We start from the raw sequence: 18,218 nt of genomic DNA on the forward strand, positions 1-18,218 counted from the left end.
ATGTTTATAAATTTACTGTTAGTGGTGGAATGGATGAATGAATGAATGAATGCTGAAAATTTCTCAAAAGTGTTAGCCCTGATCCACGTCTGTCTCTCTTATATTCTTTAAGTTTCTTTGCCATAAAAATAAAGGATAATATAAAAAAAGAAGAAGAATATGCCTGGCTGTCTAAATGAGAATTTTGTGCAGGGCAACTTAATTATATTTTCAGTTTTCATCATCAAGAAATAATGAAAATATCTATGAGAATGTTTTAAAGTGAAATCTTTAAATGTGACCTGCAACAATGAACAATTTACATGGGTTGAAATGAAAAGAAAACAGACACATTGGGATTTAGGATAACGCTTTGTGGAATGTTAAATTTAAGGTACTGGTAATCTTAATTCGTGCTAGCCTCAAGCTTTTTTCTCTTGTCTTTGCAAGTTTTGTGAAAAGCTAACCAAAGCTGTGCATTAAGAGAAATGTCAACACTACTCAAATGTCCTATATTTTCCTCAAGGATGGAAACATTATGTGCAGTGATGGAGCCAGCTCTTTTAGGTTGTCTTGGAACTTTGTTTCAAAACCATTAAAAAAAACACAAAACAACCAACAACCAACAACCAAATAGTAATTTAGTATAAAAATAAGTTACCAGTGAGTATTTGTTACCCACTAACATATTCAAGATCTTGTGGACACTTTCCAAAGGGTATAAATTGGTGGTGATTGTGATGGTGCCATTTAACTTGCATCATAGTTACTGGGGCCCAAAGAAACTTAACTTTCACGAAACAGATCATCAAAATGACTATGATGGTGAGGGGTATTATCATCCTTGGTGGCTTGGGTGGCATCTACACTAACCATTCTACTCTTGCCCTGATATTCTAGTAACCATCTGAATTACTTGGCCACAGCTGCATTGTGCAGCCTGAGCTTTTATTTGCATATGAATGTCTCCACTGAAAAATGGAATCAAATGCAAATGGATGTTTCTATTGTATTTATATTTATATCCTTTTGGCTTGTGTGGCAGAAAAATGCTTGATGTTTCTGGATAGGCATAGCTCTTATCCAGTTTTCATCAGCAGTACAACTGGTTTATTTGAGAGGCAAATCATTTATGAGGTGACATTTAGTTATTTCTGGTAGACTTTCTGGTAGACTAGGGAGAAGAGGACTTTATAAGCACTGCCTATAGCTATCAAATGGTTTTGCAAAGGAAAAGGGTTCTGCCTCATCTGTAACACACATCAATCAGTCAACAAGTGTTGATTGTGGCCCTTTCTCATGTGCCCAATACTATGCTAGACTCTGGGAAGAAATCTAATAACTCGGGTAAGATACGATCTGTGCTACTGAGGAGCTTACAGTCTAGCTGGAAAGGAGACCTGAACTACCAGGCACGAAACCATCAAGCAACATTTAAATAGGTAACTACCCACGATGGATTGTAGGAAGTGACTGAGTAGAAAACTACTTAGGATTGAACTTCAGGAAAAGTTTAGAAAAGGGAAAAGTCAGTGTATGTAGAATCTAAAAAGGAAGTCTTCCTAGAACAGAAGGAACTGAATGTTTCTGATCTGTAATATTTGATCCACTAGGACATGGATTCATGTGTAGTAGTTGCAATCCTAGATGGATGATCCGTTATGGTTTGATCATTGAAGTGCAGTTGAGCTTCCCATGGCTCATATGTTTAGAAATGTGGAGCTGGAAGGTAACCCCCTTATTTCACAGATGAAGAAACTGAGACCAGACCAGTTGTGATTTGTCCAAGGTCATGGGGAGTAAGCATCCAAGCCAAGATTTAAAACTTGATTTCCTTACTCCAAATTAAAATTCTTTCCATTGTCGTACACAGCTTTTATGCATAAGAATTTAATTTACTACATTTGCTGGAAAGGAATACTAATAAGAATAATAACAACAATGATAGCTGACATTTATGTAGTGCTTTACAACTATCATCTCATTAAGTAGTACTTGCATCCTTATTTTAGAGATGAGGAAACAAGTTCAGAAAGGTAAAATAATTTACTCAAGGTTCCACAGTTAGTAAGATGGTCATACTGGCATTTGAATCTAGACCTTCTGTTGTCAAATCTAGTGAGGTTTTCTTTTCATCCACACCCTGGTGTCTCTGTGAGAAATTCTCTCACAAAGGCAACTATATTTTCTCTATGGCCCTTCTTTGGGATCTTGGTACAATTAGTCAGAAATCAGGAACTGTGTTAAGTACAAAATTTGCTGGTAAGAATGAGGATCTTCAATCCTACATGAAAGCATTTATTTTATATTGATAAAACATAGGAACTCATACAAAATATGTTAAATTTTCCGAGCTATGCTTTCTATAATAGGCACATGGATAGGGAAGAAAATTCACTGGAGAGTTTTAGAAATAACCAGGAGGTTATGATAGTATAAACACAACTTCATTTAAAATTTTTATTTAATCCGTTTAATTCTCAGATTTCTATGTACAGATTGTCATGATGACCTGAAAACAGACAATAACTAAAAAAAAAACACAAGAACACACATAAACATGCATGGAATCCTGGTAATTTATCCTAACTTCTCTTGAGGGTTTTCATTTGGTCCTGAAATTTATCCTTAAGGGCAAGTAAAATTTTGTCAGTCTAAAAGGGCCTGACATTAAAAATATTCTTTTCATCTCCATGTGCACCTGACTATTTTTATGTATATCTCCATTCCTGAGTACCCTACAAGTCTAGGTAGAGAAACCTCAATTTCTTTTTAAATATATTGTTCATCTATGATGATTTGGCTAGTTATTACAATACAAATTGGTCTTTATGTCCATACATATGGAATGCTTTCTTAAATTGCAATGGAGCTTTAATCAGTATAGAAGCATAATACCAAAAAAATCTAATAATAGTTATTTTTCTATCTTACTATCCTTTTATATTCCCCCCTAGTGAGCAGGCTTTGGTTTGGGATGGGGAAGGGACCAACATGATAGCTGTCATCAGGTACATAAAAAATTTCCACATGAAAATGAAATTGGACTTGCTCTCCTTAGCCTAGAAGACAGAACTAGGTGCAAGGGTAAAAAACTGCAAAGAGAAAAATGTAAGTTGATGTCAGAAAAACACCGCACTAATTAGAGCTATACAAAAGTGGAATGGCCTGCCTTGGGAGATTCTCCTTTGAGTTAATCAAATAGATTACTTGGGTCACCATTTGTCAAATATATTGGAGAAGTTCTTTTTCAGAAGTGGGATGGACTATATGATGATCTTGGAGATCCTGTCCAGCATTAAGACTGATGATTTAACTTTCACCTCATTCTTTGTTTTCTATTTGTTGTTCTCACTTCTCTATCTTTATTAAGCATGTATATACTTTTAGACCTTTACATAAACTAATCAATGTACTACTATTTTTGGTTTGCTGGTTTTAATTCTTACTAAAGATTAAAGTACAAATTTTATAAACATAATATAGTTTCACAAAAAGAAAAAAGCATAAATAATTTTAGAAAAGAGAAGATTTTGGATTTCAATTGCTAAAGGCAATTGATGTAGTTAAGAAAATGATAAAGTATATTGAATAAATTTTTTTTGCCACCATTTCACAATCTCTTGTCTCTTTTGCTGTCTCTCTGTTTGTCTCTCTGTCTCCATCCATCTAAATATACTATCTGTGCCATAATCCCCCCCAAAAAATACTGATTTTTTAATTTGGCTTTTTTTGGTCACCCACTTTAAATCAGATTTCTTTCATACCTTCCTTTCCTCTCTCTCTGTCCCTCTTCCTCTCCCTCTCTTCCTCTCTCTCTCTCCCTCCCTCCCTCTCCCTTCTCCCCCTCCCTCCCTCCCCCCCTCTCTCTCTGTCTCTCCCTCTCTCTCTCATCCTTCTCCTCCTTCATCCCTCCTTCCCTTCTTTCCTTTCTTTCATGAAACTTGAGATATGTTACTTAAAGGATTAAAACAAATTTCCCCTCTCTTTCCTTTAAATATGCTGCTTCATAAATATTATAATATTTTGCACATAGTAGGCATTGTATGTATTCTTGTTGAGTCAAACAATGAATCAATCTAATTAGCATTTTTTCATTTTTAGAAAATGTCTGCAAAATGTAAGGTAAGTAGCATATAGACATGCCAAGTTATATTTTAAATCTCATCACTCATTTTTCACGTCTTTAATGTACATATTTAGCATTTTGTTGAGGCATATAAGTGCTTTCAAAGTCTTTGGAAACTTATTTAGAGCTGAATTAATTATCTAACAGAACTGAGCCTGTGGTCTTTAAGTTAAGCACACACTGGATACCAGATATGTGGGGGATGATAACAGTGGGGGAAGATAAGAAAGAGAAAAGTTTCTTTAGATTCACTTCTCTGATGGCATTAAATACTTCATGACATAGTTATAGGACACATGGCAAAACTCCAGCTTGGTACAGTATCATAGATGCAGCCATATAACTAAAAGAAGGAGTCAGTTGCAAAAGCAACAGGAAATGTTCCCTTTCTCTTCTTGGGAATGAGTGTAGTGTCTTGGCAGAGCACTCTACCCTTGTTCTGACATGGCAGAGCACATGTTCAGATGCCAATGGGAATAACCCTTAAACAAGGACTTCAGGACAGAAAGTTCAAGAATGAATTGGGGGATGGGATTTTGGTACAGCTTCTTGCTCTTCAAGAATATAATTGGCCTTGCAGGACACTACCCATGGTGCCATACACTGTTTTAATTCCTCCTTCCATCCCTTTTCCCCAAAATAAAATTGTTAATGTTAAACTGTTCTCTGAACAGAATCAAAGGTGGACCATGTGTTTTAAGTCTATTAGTCCTGCTCTTTAGTAGGAGTATTAGATTTAAATATCCCTAAAAAAGTCTTTCAGTACATAGAGAAGAAATCATTTGAAGATTTTTATTTTTTTAGAAAGGGCGTCTATGAGGCAGGAATTTGTCCAAGTTTTGACCATTATGGGCTCCGACATTTCCTTTTACCTGCTCAGTAAAAAAGAAAAACTTAAAAAAAAACCCTTAGCAACATGACATAGTGGGAAAATGTTTGAATTGGTTTGCATTGCTTCTAATCCTGGCTCTTACACAAACTAGGCTTCTGACCTTGAACAAGTTACTTCACTTGTCAAGATCTAAATTTCATATCTCTCTAGAGCTCCTTCGAAGTCTAAAATTCTATAATTTCAAAGGCTAAGATTCCAAATAAGTCTGACCAGGCCCAGAGACTTTTAATGAGTGATTTTCAGTTAAAAATTCAAAGCAACAATTGTAAGAGGGAAAAACGCATTAAGGAAAATAATTTGAGAGTTGCCTTAAAACCACACACAACAACAAAAGGAGACATTCAAGAAGCTTAGGAGACCAGTTACTTTTTGTGGGAACTCCTACTGTGAGGTGGAGATAGCTGCTCCTAATCGCAAACAAAGCTAATAAAACCACAACCTTCATTAGCCAGGAAGTGACAGGCCCTCCTTGGCGCACACTGATTACAGCCTGAAAACGACTACTCTCCTAACCTGCCAAGTTTTACTTCTCTTTTTCTCTCCCTAGAACATATCTTTTTTCTTAAAATTTTAAATGAGCTTACTCATCAAATAATGAGAATTATTTTTAAAAATTGTTATATGTATGACATATTTGATGGATGATTTTCTCTTCCCTACCCCTTTCTCCTCACCAACCCTTCCCCCCACCCATACAATCCCAGCAACATAAAAAGGTGATAGATACTATACACAAGATGAAAATGACATGCTGATTTGATTAATTATCTAACTCCTGCTTTGTTAAGTATTTTAGACTAGAATTATCTTGCACATTGATCCAGCACGACTGAACAATAAAATACCCATGGAACTCATGCATAGAAGTAACATATAAAAGCTTTAACTCATAAAGTTCCTGTTGCTTATATAAATGAGTTCATTTAATTTTTTTTTAATGTTGATCTTACTTCCCTTCCACATAGGGGTAGAAAAACATGACCCAGGATAATATTCAGGAATCAAATGCTGTAACAATCTTTGCCAGATCCTATGAGACTATATATATACATATATATGTATATATATATACACACACATATAATATCTATGCATGTGTATAACATGTGTTATATATTACACACATATAAGGTAGAGGAGATATGTTATATGTATATAATAGTATACTAACACATTTGGAAGACTGCAGACAGAAGACATAGAACTGAAGCCTAAATTACTCTAACTCTTGGTCTTTGATTCTCAACAAAGTAACATGAAAAAAAATCCGTTTTACTGCTTGCAGATTTTTGTGCTCCAGAAAGTCAAGGCAGAGGATTTCTAAAAACCTATTCAAAATGTAACAGTTACTCTTAATTTGATGAATTGGATGAGATCAATACCCTTGATTTTAGTGGGAGAAATTAATTTGGGCACAGAGAGATGGAAATAAGTACTTCATAAAAATACATTTTATTTTACAATTAATAAAAAGCACTTCTAAGTGATCCTAACATATTTGATAATTATACCTAATAGCATAATGGCGCAAAAATGGTCACATTCCTATCTTTGTATAAAAAGTAAGATCTGTGCCCTAAACTGACCTTTCTCTGTCTCCAAATTCAGGATATTTTTTTTCCTAGGAAGAGATGAGGGTGACCATGGCTATTTATAGATTCTGTAACAAGATTAGTAGATTGTCTGAGGAAAACATCACTTTCACCCATTCAGGGGTAAATACCAGAGACCTATGCTGATTTGTATATAGATAGGCTAGGTTTATTCCTGCTGTTAAGACCAACTAAAGTTTATGACATTATAGAGTTTTTCCATCACTTTCTTCTACTTTAGAAAGTCACATTTCTTATAGTCTCTAAGAAAACCCTGCACAATTTCTTCACCATGAAGTTGAATCATTTTGACATGCCAGATTCCTTGTAAGAACCCATCCCCTATAATGTATAGTAAATATAATAATCTTGCCATGTAGAAATTAAAACCCAGAAAAGTTTGTTACATGGAGAGTTTGTAATAGAATTTAGCATTTCAAAATTTTCCACTTGCAGTAAATCCCCTATGCTAAACTCCTGATCTGACCATTTTAAATTTTATTGTCACTTTTGACTTCATCCAGTTATTTCTCCAGTAAAATTCCATTTTGATTAACCTAAATTGCTTAAACTTGATTGACTGAGACTCTTTTAATGACAGTTTCTTTACTCATCATTCATTTCTTCATCAACCAATCTTGCAAGCTTCCTAAGAGCACAGTAATGTGCAAATTATCATGAGGCAACAAAAGATTGCCATTTGGAAGAGCTCACACTTTTTAGGAAAATAGGACCAAAACACATGAAATATTAACATAACAAATACAAAGAAGTATCAAGGTGAGTGATACTGATAAATAGGGGGCATAGGAGTTCCAAAAAAAGCTAGAGGTCATTGTCATCTAGAGCTGGCAAGGAGAAATTTCATGGCTGAAGTAGGACTTGATCTCCCCCCCCACTTTCTGTCCACAGTGTCCATTCTGCTCGATTTCTCTAATTTGTTTCGTAGTCAACAACTCCCTTCTCCTTGATGCTTTCTCCTCCCTAGGTCTCTGTTAACACTCTTCTCTCTTGCTTTTCCTACTACCTGTCTTCTAAATCTAGTTTCATCATCAGCATAGTGTGGTGGTCCCACAGTGCTCTGTACTGGGCTGTCCTGGACCCTCTTTTCTTTCCTCTCTATACTTGATGATCTAATCATTTCTCAAAGATTCAATTATCCCCTCTACTTCGAGGGCTCTTGATTCCATACAACATTTCTAATCTCCCTCCTGAACTTCGGTCTCACTTCATCTCAGACTCACCATGTCCAAAATAAAATACTTTATTTCTTCCCTAACTCACCCTGCCTCCAAACTTCCGTCCCTCTTGGTTGTTAAAGGTACCATCTTTCTAATGCTCTGGTTTATATTATTAGAATCAACCTTGACTTGTCCTTCACCCCCAACCCCGCCCCCCCATATCCCAGCAATTACTATGTCTTGTTGATTGTACTTTCACATCTCTCACATCTGTTGTAATAGCTGCCTAATTGGTCTTCCTTCTCAATCACATGCTATTACAGCTACCAGATTAACATTCCTAAAATATAGGTATGGCCATGTCATTTTCCTGCTTAAAAAACTTCATTGGTTCCCTGTTAGTGCTAAGTTAAACGGCAAACTCCTCAGCTTGGCATCTAATGCCTTCTATAGCCTTTTGCCTTTCTAGATATTCCATGTTGCTCCATTTCATATATTCAACATTCCAGTCAAACAGTTGAACTCAGCTCCCATTCTCTGATTGGCTACCTCTATGTCTTTGAATAGAACAGCACCCTAGCTGAAGGGCACTTCTTCTTCCCTGCTACCTCTTAAAACCTTTCGTTTCATTTCAAGCCCCAATTCAGATGCCATCACCTATTAGACTCCTGTCCTGCTCCCTTCTTGAATGCTCTTATATTGAATACCTGTGAGTGCACATGGTTGGGATATCCCAGAAGAATGAAGGCTCATTGAAGGCAGGCACTGTTTTATTTGTGTCTTTGCATGCTATCATAATGTCTTGCACTTTGAGTTGAATTAGAGTGGCTAAGGGGGAAGGAAAGGGAAGTTAGGCTGGATAACATAAGCAACAGTTCAGGAGTGTTATCTGTGGGAAACAGTGAGCTAACTGGTCTGGCAGGAATGAAAATCTCTTGGTAATAAGTCGTCAGGGAGGACTAAATTGAAGATGGCTTTAAGTTTTAGGTTAAGGGGTTTGGAGCCCCCCTCCTTTGGGCAGTAGGTATTTATTGAAGGGTTTTATGAGAGATATTTAATAATAAAAGTAGTTTTAGGAGCATATGATGATAGTCCAGGAGGACATGACAGAAAGATAAGAGTCAAATATTAGTATAATTAAACAACAAATACTACTGACTTGTAGCCTTCCTGGCTATCTTCCACCAAGCCTGCACGTAAATAGAAATAAAACTAAAATATGTCTGATGTGAAAATGGGGAAGAAAAGTCCAAATTTTTTTTTAAAAATCATGTGATAATTATTTCTAACCAGGGTCAAGGTGCCCTAATTGCAGCTTCAAATCTTTGGGTAGTAAGCACCCTTTGAAAGCTCAGTGTGGAAATCTAATCAGTGTGGTGTGATGGAAAGAACACTGGATTGGATGTCAGGTGACAGGAATTCTAGTTCAGACTCTTCTGATCTAGACCTAGGACAAGCTGAAAAATATCTGGGACTCAGTTTCATTGTCTGTAGCATGGGGGAGGGGTTTTCACCTCGAATGTTCTTTTGACTTTGGCAATTTGAGATTTTATTAGTCTAAATCTTTCCATTGTTTATTTTTTTTCCTATGCACCTTAACAAACCTAAAAGGTAAATTCAAAGGAGATTTCCGTTTATTATAGAATCTAAAATCTATTCCTTCCCTGTTACAATAAAGCTAAGTTGTTTTCCTGGAAACAGAGTTATCTTTCTGACAGTTGATTTTATATGGACTACTTGATATATTTTTTTATGATTATACATATTAATTATTTTATATTAATTATAATTAACACATGTTAGAATATAAACCACATTTTTAAAATGTTAGGGCCAATAAAAGATAGTGCTTGATTTTTAGAAGTGAAAGATAATTTCAGAGGTCTGTTTGTATACCACTTTAAGATTTATATATGTATGTCACCCTGCCTTTGGCTAGTATTTTACTTAAATCTTTTTTATTTTTTTATTTTTGATTGATTGATTGAACCCTAGGCTAGGCAAGAAGAGTTAAGGACTTCCCTAAGGTCACACAGAGAGGAAGTGTTTGAGGTCAAATTTGAGCCCAGGTCTTCCTGACTGCAAGCCTGGCACTCTTATCTACTGTGCCATCTAGCTGCCCCTTTTTTGATTAATTTTTTTTTTTTTACTAATTCTGTGACTTCATTGGTATGGGGAAATCTCACTGAGGAAATTCCTTCTGCCAATTCCCCTCAGCACCTACCCTGCAACTTGTAGTTTTAGAGTTTCCTGGGCACTAAGAAACGTCTTAGTCTTACCCAGATGTCTTACCCAGAATCACACAGCCAGTAGTTGTCAGAAGTAGGACTTGAAATTAGGTCTTCTTGACTTCAAAACCAACTTTCCATGATGCACCTATGATGCCATACTATATCTCTCCAGTGAAATTGTGGGATGGTGGGAATAGTAAGGACTAGCAAACTGGGTTCTATTCCTGGCTCTATCATTATATTTCTATGTGACCTTGGATAAGTCACCTAATTTCTGAGCTTCAATTCAAGTATAAAATGAGTGTGTTTGACTAGACAAGGCCCTGTCCAACTCTGTATGTAGCAACAGTGCTCATCACACAGTAAACACTTAAATGCTTTTCAATGGTCATTAATTCATCAGACCTAGGATCAGAGTAGGCAAGAGATGCATACAAGGAATGATTTTTAACACAATCTCCCCCCTTAAATATACAGTTATAATGCTAGAAAATTCTAATCTCTATAGAATGTTAGAATCATAGATTTGTAGTTGAAATGGACTTCATAGATCATCTAGTCCAAGTCTTTTGTTGTAGAGAGGAAAGTGAATGTTACCCAAGAAACAGGTGGTGGAGTCCAGATTCAAACCCCCATCATACTCTGAATCCAGTATTCTTTTCACTGTATCACTGTAAGCATTTTGTGCTAGACCAAATCATATGTGTTTTAGTAAAGGATCAAAGCTTCTGGTGGACATGAACATACAGGACATAGAATTTTCCAATGCAGGGTAGCATTGTGAACTGTAAGCCTTCCTCAAGGTTATCAGTGACTCCCTCATTAAAAAACTAACAACAACAACAAAAAAAAAACAATGACTTTAACTGATACTTCATTTCTCTTTGACCTCTACTCTAATGACTTCATGACATTTATATGATCCAGATCTCTTCCAAACGTCTGTCTTTGTTGTTGTTAGCTCTTTTTGCCCTTTAAATGCAAATATTCTCTAAGATTCTGTCTTTAGTCCTCTTACTTCCCTTTCTTCCTTCTTTGGCCCAGAGATTTTATCCTCTCTCATTGCTTGAAATACTGCCACTATGCAAATGGACTAAAAATTTATACTTCTGTCAACTGTTCCTTGACCTCCGGGTCTACATTTCAAACTATCTGATGGAAATGGAAATATGTATGCCCCAATGTTACCAAAATATAGATTATGGGGTCTTATGATAATTGTGAATTCTAACATTTTGATGAACTTTAAGGGAGTGCCAGTCAGTAGATATAGAGCCAGCCCATGAGTCAAGTTGACCTGAATGAATATTCAACTTCTAAAACATACTAGTGGTGACCCTTCAAAAGTCACTTAAATTCTTAGTGATCCGGGGAGATAAAATTTGGTGATGATCTGTTTTCATAGAGGGAATCTCCTCACCAGAAGTTCCCTGACATGACAAGTGTGGTCCCAAAGCAACCAAACAACAAACTTGATTCTGGAACCTTCTAAAAATCATCCAGCTTTATAAATAATGTATATTTTTATTGAGATTCCTTTTAGCAAAGTCTTTGTAGAATGTTTGTTTGTCACATAGTGACATTTATTATACTTTACATAGAGGGATTTCATTAGCTGAATCTATTTATTATTCTAATTAAGGGACATTTAATAACATAGTTTAATTTTTCATCATTTCCTCTACTTCATTAATAAGGAAACCAATTTCTCATATTATTCATAAAATTATTGTAAATACATTTCTCATATTCATAAAATTATTGTAAACAGGTCAATGGTTAATTTTTACATTTATCATCATAAGAACAGTATAAGAAGCATCTTAATTATTAGTATTATAATGTCCTAAGAACTAACTGCACAGTAAACTATCAGTTCTTTAGGGAGACAAACATACTTTGATGAACCCTTGTTTAGAAAGATTATTTTATAATAATCAATAAAATCCAGTTTAGAATGGTATGTAGTATTGTTTGTAACACAGAGGCTACAATAGTAGAATGCAGATAAATACACTGAATCACAAACTCACATTGGAGATATTTTTATATCCTATACTTGTTAGCTCTTCGGAAAGAATATGGATTGTGTGCAGCTTTCCTAAGGCTCCATTTTAGAGGAGTAAAATGAAACAAAATAAACTACTTTTTTTTTTACTGTAATTCCTTATTTCATTAGAAGAAAAATGCGGAAGAGATGGCAGCTTCCAGTTACACATAGTTTTCTTTTCCCATCAAAGGACATGAAATTTTTAGAAAAAAAAATATCGAAAAAGGCATACAATGAGGAAATTAAGGAAAATAAAATGGGATATTTTTATAGCTATTTTTCAGGAAAGACAATTTCAAGATACTTTATAGTATAAATATTTGTTTTCTCTGAATTTTTATGTGGATTGGAGTCAGTTGATGAGTTAGTTACTATTCAAATTTTTGAAGTCTTTATGAAGTATTTGGATAAACGACTAGAGGAAGCTGGCTAAATCCATGCTCTGATATTTTTCTTTTACAAAATACAAAGTCTTCAGGCTAAAATATAAAATCTTGTGTTAACTCTTCCCCATCCTATTTTTCTAGGCTTGTTTCACAGTAACCTTTTTCATTTATATTTTTTGTTTTAGTCAAATTGACCTACCTAGCTATTCCCCAAAGTCAGCTTTTCACCTCCAGTGTCCAAACATGCACAAGCAGTTTCCCATTTGTAAATGTACTCTTTTTGTCTTCTCTTCTTGAAATCCTTAACTTCCTTTAAGGTTCAATTCCTGTGCTGCTTTCTCTGTAAAGCTTAACCTACCTTCCATGGGAGAGAGTGTGGTTCAGAAAAAAAGATCCATGGATTTGAAGTCAGAGGGCTTTGGTTCAAATTCCAACTCTGCTACTTATAATTTTGACCAAGTGACTTGACATCTCTCGACCTCAGTTTTCTCAGATGTAAAATGATGATGTTGGACTAGGTGAGTTCAACTGTCTATGATCTAACCCCACTTTCTATCTTCAAATTTCCTTCCATTTAGCTGTGTGAATGTTTTATCTACTATCCATATCCCTTTCCTGATATAGGACATATGATTCTTTTTTTTTTAAACCTATCTTAGAATCAGCACTAAGAATCAGTTCCAAGGCAGAAGAACAGCAATCTAGGCAATTGGGTTTAAGTAATTTGTTTAGTCACACATTTAGGAACCAGTTGAGGCTGGATTTGAACCCAGGACCTCTCTTTTCCAGGCCTGGCTCTCTATCTACTGAACTACCTAACTGCCTCAGATGTAAGCTTCTTGAGAGTGGGGACAGTTTCATTTTTGTCTTTGTATCCCCCCTGCCCCTAGCAGAGAGCATAGCACATTTTTGGTGTTTAATTTATATTTGTTGAAATTTAATTCTTGATTTAGGAAGGCAAAGAGAGGATGCATTACTAGAGAGCTCCACTGCACAAAATACCAAACTACAGTGTTTACATTTTTAAGTAAATACTCAGAAATAGGAGGATTCCAACTGACTCAATCATTAAGCTATGATAATACAGAAGTGATAGAAGTACTCCCCTTTTCTTCATGTATTACTAGTCTCACATGGCAGAAGACAAAGATGATGTTTCAGTGGTAGACTTTTGGCTTACCTGTACCATTATTAACAGTGGTCTGGATTGTGGCTTCTGGCCCCATAGTGTCATATTCTTCCTTCATTTCTTCTGTGGAAAAAAAGAAATGCATCTTTAGCAGTTGCACATTATAGAAGGGCTTACAAAACTAAGCATGCCAACTGCAAGAACAAGGAAGATTCTTTTAAAGGAAACAGAGAAAAGGCTTATTGTAGACCACTAAACAATAGCTTTGTTTGGGCAATTCAATGAATCCAATTGCACTAGCTGGACAAGAACTTATTTACTTTAAACATTACTGCAAGCTTTGAAGAACAGTAGTACTTATTTGGGGGGAAATGAAAGAATTTTTTTTTCTGACAGCAGCTCTAGTTGACAAACAAGGGAAAAAGATATCATTTTTTTCCATAAGCAGGCAGTTAAAACTAAGTTATTTGTACTTGTGAAAAGGAGACAGATAATCTGAAATAGTAATATGTTTGGATACCTGGTGCCACATCAGTATTTCCCATTTTTATTATTTTTTTTTGACAGAGAAGGCTAATTTTTCAGAGGGGATGATGGTCATCAGATATATATTTGGTTTAAGGATTTTATTTTAAATATCACCTGTGGAGCCAATTTATAGAATTTCACCCCAGAGAGACACAGTGCATGAGCTGTTTTCATATTTTTCTCTAAAATTCCAAAAACAATTTCCTTCATTCCTTTTGCACATTCAACCCTTAAATATAACTTTTTCTATATGCTCAAATGTTCACCAAGAAGCAATCAATAGTAATTCATTTTCTGATCAAAGAAATCTTTGAAGTTCCAAAATCATAGAACTTGGTGTTTTGATGAAGTAAGGTATGATATGTAATATTTTGAGGAAGGGGACTGAATGTAAAATATTAGTAACCATCAAAATGCAATTTTACAAAATTAATCAGAAATGAGGAGTTTGAAAAATAAAGAAAATTTAGATAAGCCTGATTTTTTCAAATGCTAGGCTATATAAAGGGTCAAAGAAGGGCAGCTAACTATTAAAATTCTTCCAAGTATGTTGAATATTAAAATTAAACTACACTTTTGCAATAAAGATTTCGATGAGAACAGAAAATGCTCTGGTACCAATCTATCTCCATGACAATGATTTTATTGAAAACAAAAATAATATAAACAGGATCCATTCTTTGAGAATTCCTAAATTTGTAATCTCATAGCATTCCTTGGCTGACATATTCTAGTAGTAATTAGTTGGTAGAATAACAGGTTCTAATTGTGTCATTCTAACCAACACTAAAGCACAAAATGACTTAATTCAGAGCTTTATAAGCAGTACACAATACTGCAGCATAAATATACATGTTTATGCATTTGGAGCTTAAAAACTAATGAATGCTCTTAAGTTAAAATACACAGGTATAAACAGATACTAACTCCATACCAATACACATACTATTCATATCATTTGAAAAATATTTGTTTAAACTATATAACAGCCTTGATTTCATTCCCAGACCTAGCTTTATGCTTTGTCTAAGAAATATTTTTCATGGTGACAGTTTTCTTACAAATATTTAGAAGTTCAGCTCTTAGTAATAAAGTATCACCAATTATAATAATTGATCCGGGAAAAAAGGATCTTTCATTGGATATTTTTTTCAGTCTCTACAAGCAAGCAAATTAAGGTATTTCTGAGAAGTTCTGTGCTAGATATAAATAAAACTATTGTGTCTTTCTTCCTTGCTCATCTCATGTGATTTCTGGTAGCAAAGAGTCACAAGAATCATAAGTTTTCCATCTGAGAGCATGTCAAGTCATTGAGGGAAAAACAGTTAACGAGGTTTTTTTTTTTTTGCATAATAGTGGTAATACTAAAGATTTCTGTGGTACTTCCTTCCTCATTGTTATTTTCTTAGAAAATAAGTAAAGAGAAGTTATAAGAGGTGACTGCTTCCTAAATTAATAAATATTCCTATACAAATATCTAGCATCTAGCTTTGTCTGAATCACAAAATTAGATTCTGTAGTATTTCTTTAGGTATTGCCTTCATATACCAAAGATTGCACAACTAAGTTCTTTCAGAGAAGTCAGTTGAGATGGCTTTCAACTTTTACCTAGAATCTACCTTATTTTCAACTGTGTGCATCTGACCCAACAGCTTTGTAATATTGAGTTCTGTTTATCAGAAAGGAATGCTGTGCTCTTCAGCACTCTAAACATGATGTATATGCGTGTGTATTTAAATCACAAGAGAGGCTATATTTAGAAAGACATTAAAAAAATACAAAACTCTAGGTTAGAGTTTTTCCATCTGAATTGATAAGCCTGGCTTTCCTTCTGCCTGGCACCTAACCTTTAAACACTATTCAAAACACTCCTGACTCAGCGTAGTATGTCTAAAACCACATAGTATATTTATTTTGAAAACACTTGTAAAAGTTTGCATTTTCCAGCCACCCTTGGGATAAAGGTTTGTAAAAATAAAGAGCACTTTCTCCCTTAAGATGAAGAATCCTTGAATAAGCAGAAAGAGGCCAAGACGCAGGTGATTTATTTAAGTCTGTGTCAATGATCATGATGTCATGGTTTCCAGCACACTTTGTCCACCCCATTGTGGGACGAAAGAATGTCAAGGACAATTCCAAACACAAAACTTTGATTGTGCTGAAACCGGAAAAGCACAGTAAGAACTCCACTGCGCTCTTCAGTTCAAAACCTGCATCCTGCAGACAAACTACAGAAAGCATGGGAGAAAGAGCAAAGGAGAGAGGGCTTATCTCAGAGTAAAGCTATGTGCTGAGGTATGATGGTAGACAGCCAGGCACCAGGGGTAAAACACTACTAAATAAAACAGCACCAGAATTAGAATTATTGTCTATATTGTGTGTTTTGAACAATAAATAAGAAAAATATTTTATCAGAAGAAAAATGTGTTATCTGAGAGTCAGGATAAACAATGAGTAGCTTTTTAAGACCAATTTCTTTTCATTAGACATCAAGGCACCACATCAGAGCACTTTTAGAACAATAAAAAAAAACAACAATAAATCATTACCAATCATTAGAACTAGACAGGTAATAGCAGAGTAACTTTCTTGGACCCAATAGCCAAATAGGATTAGGGATTTACATTTTATTTAATTATTGTAAGACCAGAATGCCAATTTATTTACCATAAAGGTAAGGGCAAAGAACATTGCTTGTTCATTTGTACTGAAAGCATCATTAACTACAGGTGATCAACAGGGTCTGCAATGCATTCATATGGATTATTGTATATTAAAACATTTAGAATTATGATCCATGACCAACAGAGAAAGCTGCCAGGATCACAGATTATTCCAGCTCAAAATCACTGTTTTGATTTTTTTTTATCAACTCTTAGACCCTAATTTTTAACAAACTTTTTTTTTCAGAAGTTTGGACCTGTACATTTGTCATATCATTATTAATTATTCCTTTAAGGGTGGAAATTCTAGTAATTGGTCCTTACCCTTGATTTCTAGATATTAAAATTTAAAGCATCAGAACATTCATTCTTATAGCCCTGCATATCTAGTTCATTAACAAATATGAATAGCTAACACCAGCTCATTTAAATAGTATGTCTTACATGAGTTCTCGCCACACTCTGTTTCTGTCACACTGCTCCCAAGAATCATTGGCTCTTATTATACATGTAAATGGCTATCATAAAAATAAAAATTTCATTTAAGATTGTTAATGACTTCTGCAGCAGTCAGACTTCCTTTAATGATCATCCTCTGCCCCTAATTAAACGTATTTATCTTTCAAGCATCTTTGGCTGAGTTCTCCCTCATAGTTGAAAATCTAAAACCTTAAGTCTTAATGGATATAACGATAAATGTTTATGTGTGGGATTGCTAAGATTCTAGAAACCTTCACCAAAAGCAAAACTGGAAGCTGCAAAAGTACAAAACTTGGCACATTGGCTTAGGAAAACTAAAAACAAACGCACTCTGCTCGAACCACCATCAGTCTTTTTTTACATTTAATTTTCTTTAGTAGTGGTAGTGCTTTTATTACCCTTTTTCCAGTGTACAAAACAATTACTCTGACTTCATGCAGTGTTTTAGAGTCTGAAATACCACAAAAGGATAAACGTAGATGATTTTGTTCTCTTATTTCCTATTTTTTCCCCCAGTCACATTTTTTAAATGCCAGTGTTATTTACTTTGTAAGAGAAATAACAAGGTAGAGTCAAAATGATGATAGCTTTCATCTGGTCCTCAGGGTAAAGAAGGGACAACACAACTAGAGAAGACTTTTGGAAAATATATTATTTTAATAGGATACTTACCACAGATAGAAAAAGGAAGAGCAAGGAAGATTAAGTTTCCTTTTTTTTTTACACCTTTATTATAATCAGATTTTAGATATTGGGTTTCCATTTCCACAGTGATGTACATGAAATTTTACTTCTAACATAATTTGTCTTGCTTTTATTGTAGTTGGTCTGAACCCATTCTAACTTGGAGACTCCTACCAAGCAGCAGGAATCATTATCAAGTACTTAACTGTTAAATAACAAGAAAGCTACCTGACCAGGTAGAAGTGTGAAATAACTTTCACACGTAACAAAAGGAAATGATTAGATAGTTGAATT

The 18,218-nt window shown here is 34.8% G+C and overlaps 1 protein-coding gene across 2 annotated transcripts in view; it reads right to left on the reverse strand.

Moving 5' to 3' along the window:
• The window catches only part of ZEB2 (zinc finger E-box binding homeobox 2), a 45,071-nt gene that overhangs the window by 26,051 nt on the left and 802 nt on the right, over positions 1-18,218 (reverse strand). For both annotated transcript variants that reach the window (XR_008911187.1, XM_007494126.3), the window contains exon 2: positions 13,621-13,692. Coding sequence is in view for 1 of the 2 variants with exons in the window: in XM_007494126.3 (XP_007494188.2) it covers positions 13,621-13,687 (67 nt within the window). In the remaining variant the exon portion in view is untranslated. The remainder of the gene's footprint in view (positions 1-13,620; positions 13,693-18,218) is intronic.

The sequence above is a fragment of the Monodelphis domestica genome, chromosome 4 (assembly GCF_027887165.1).
Source record: "Monodelphis domestica isolate mMonDom1 chromosome 4, mMonDom1.pri, whole genome shotgun sequence".
NCBI classification, from domain to species: domain Eukaryota; kingdom Metazoa; phylum Chordata; class Mammalia; order Didelphimorphia; family Didelphidae; genus Monodelphis; species Monodelphis domestica.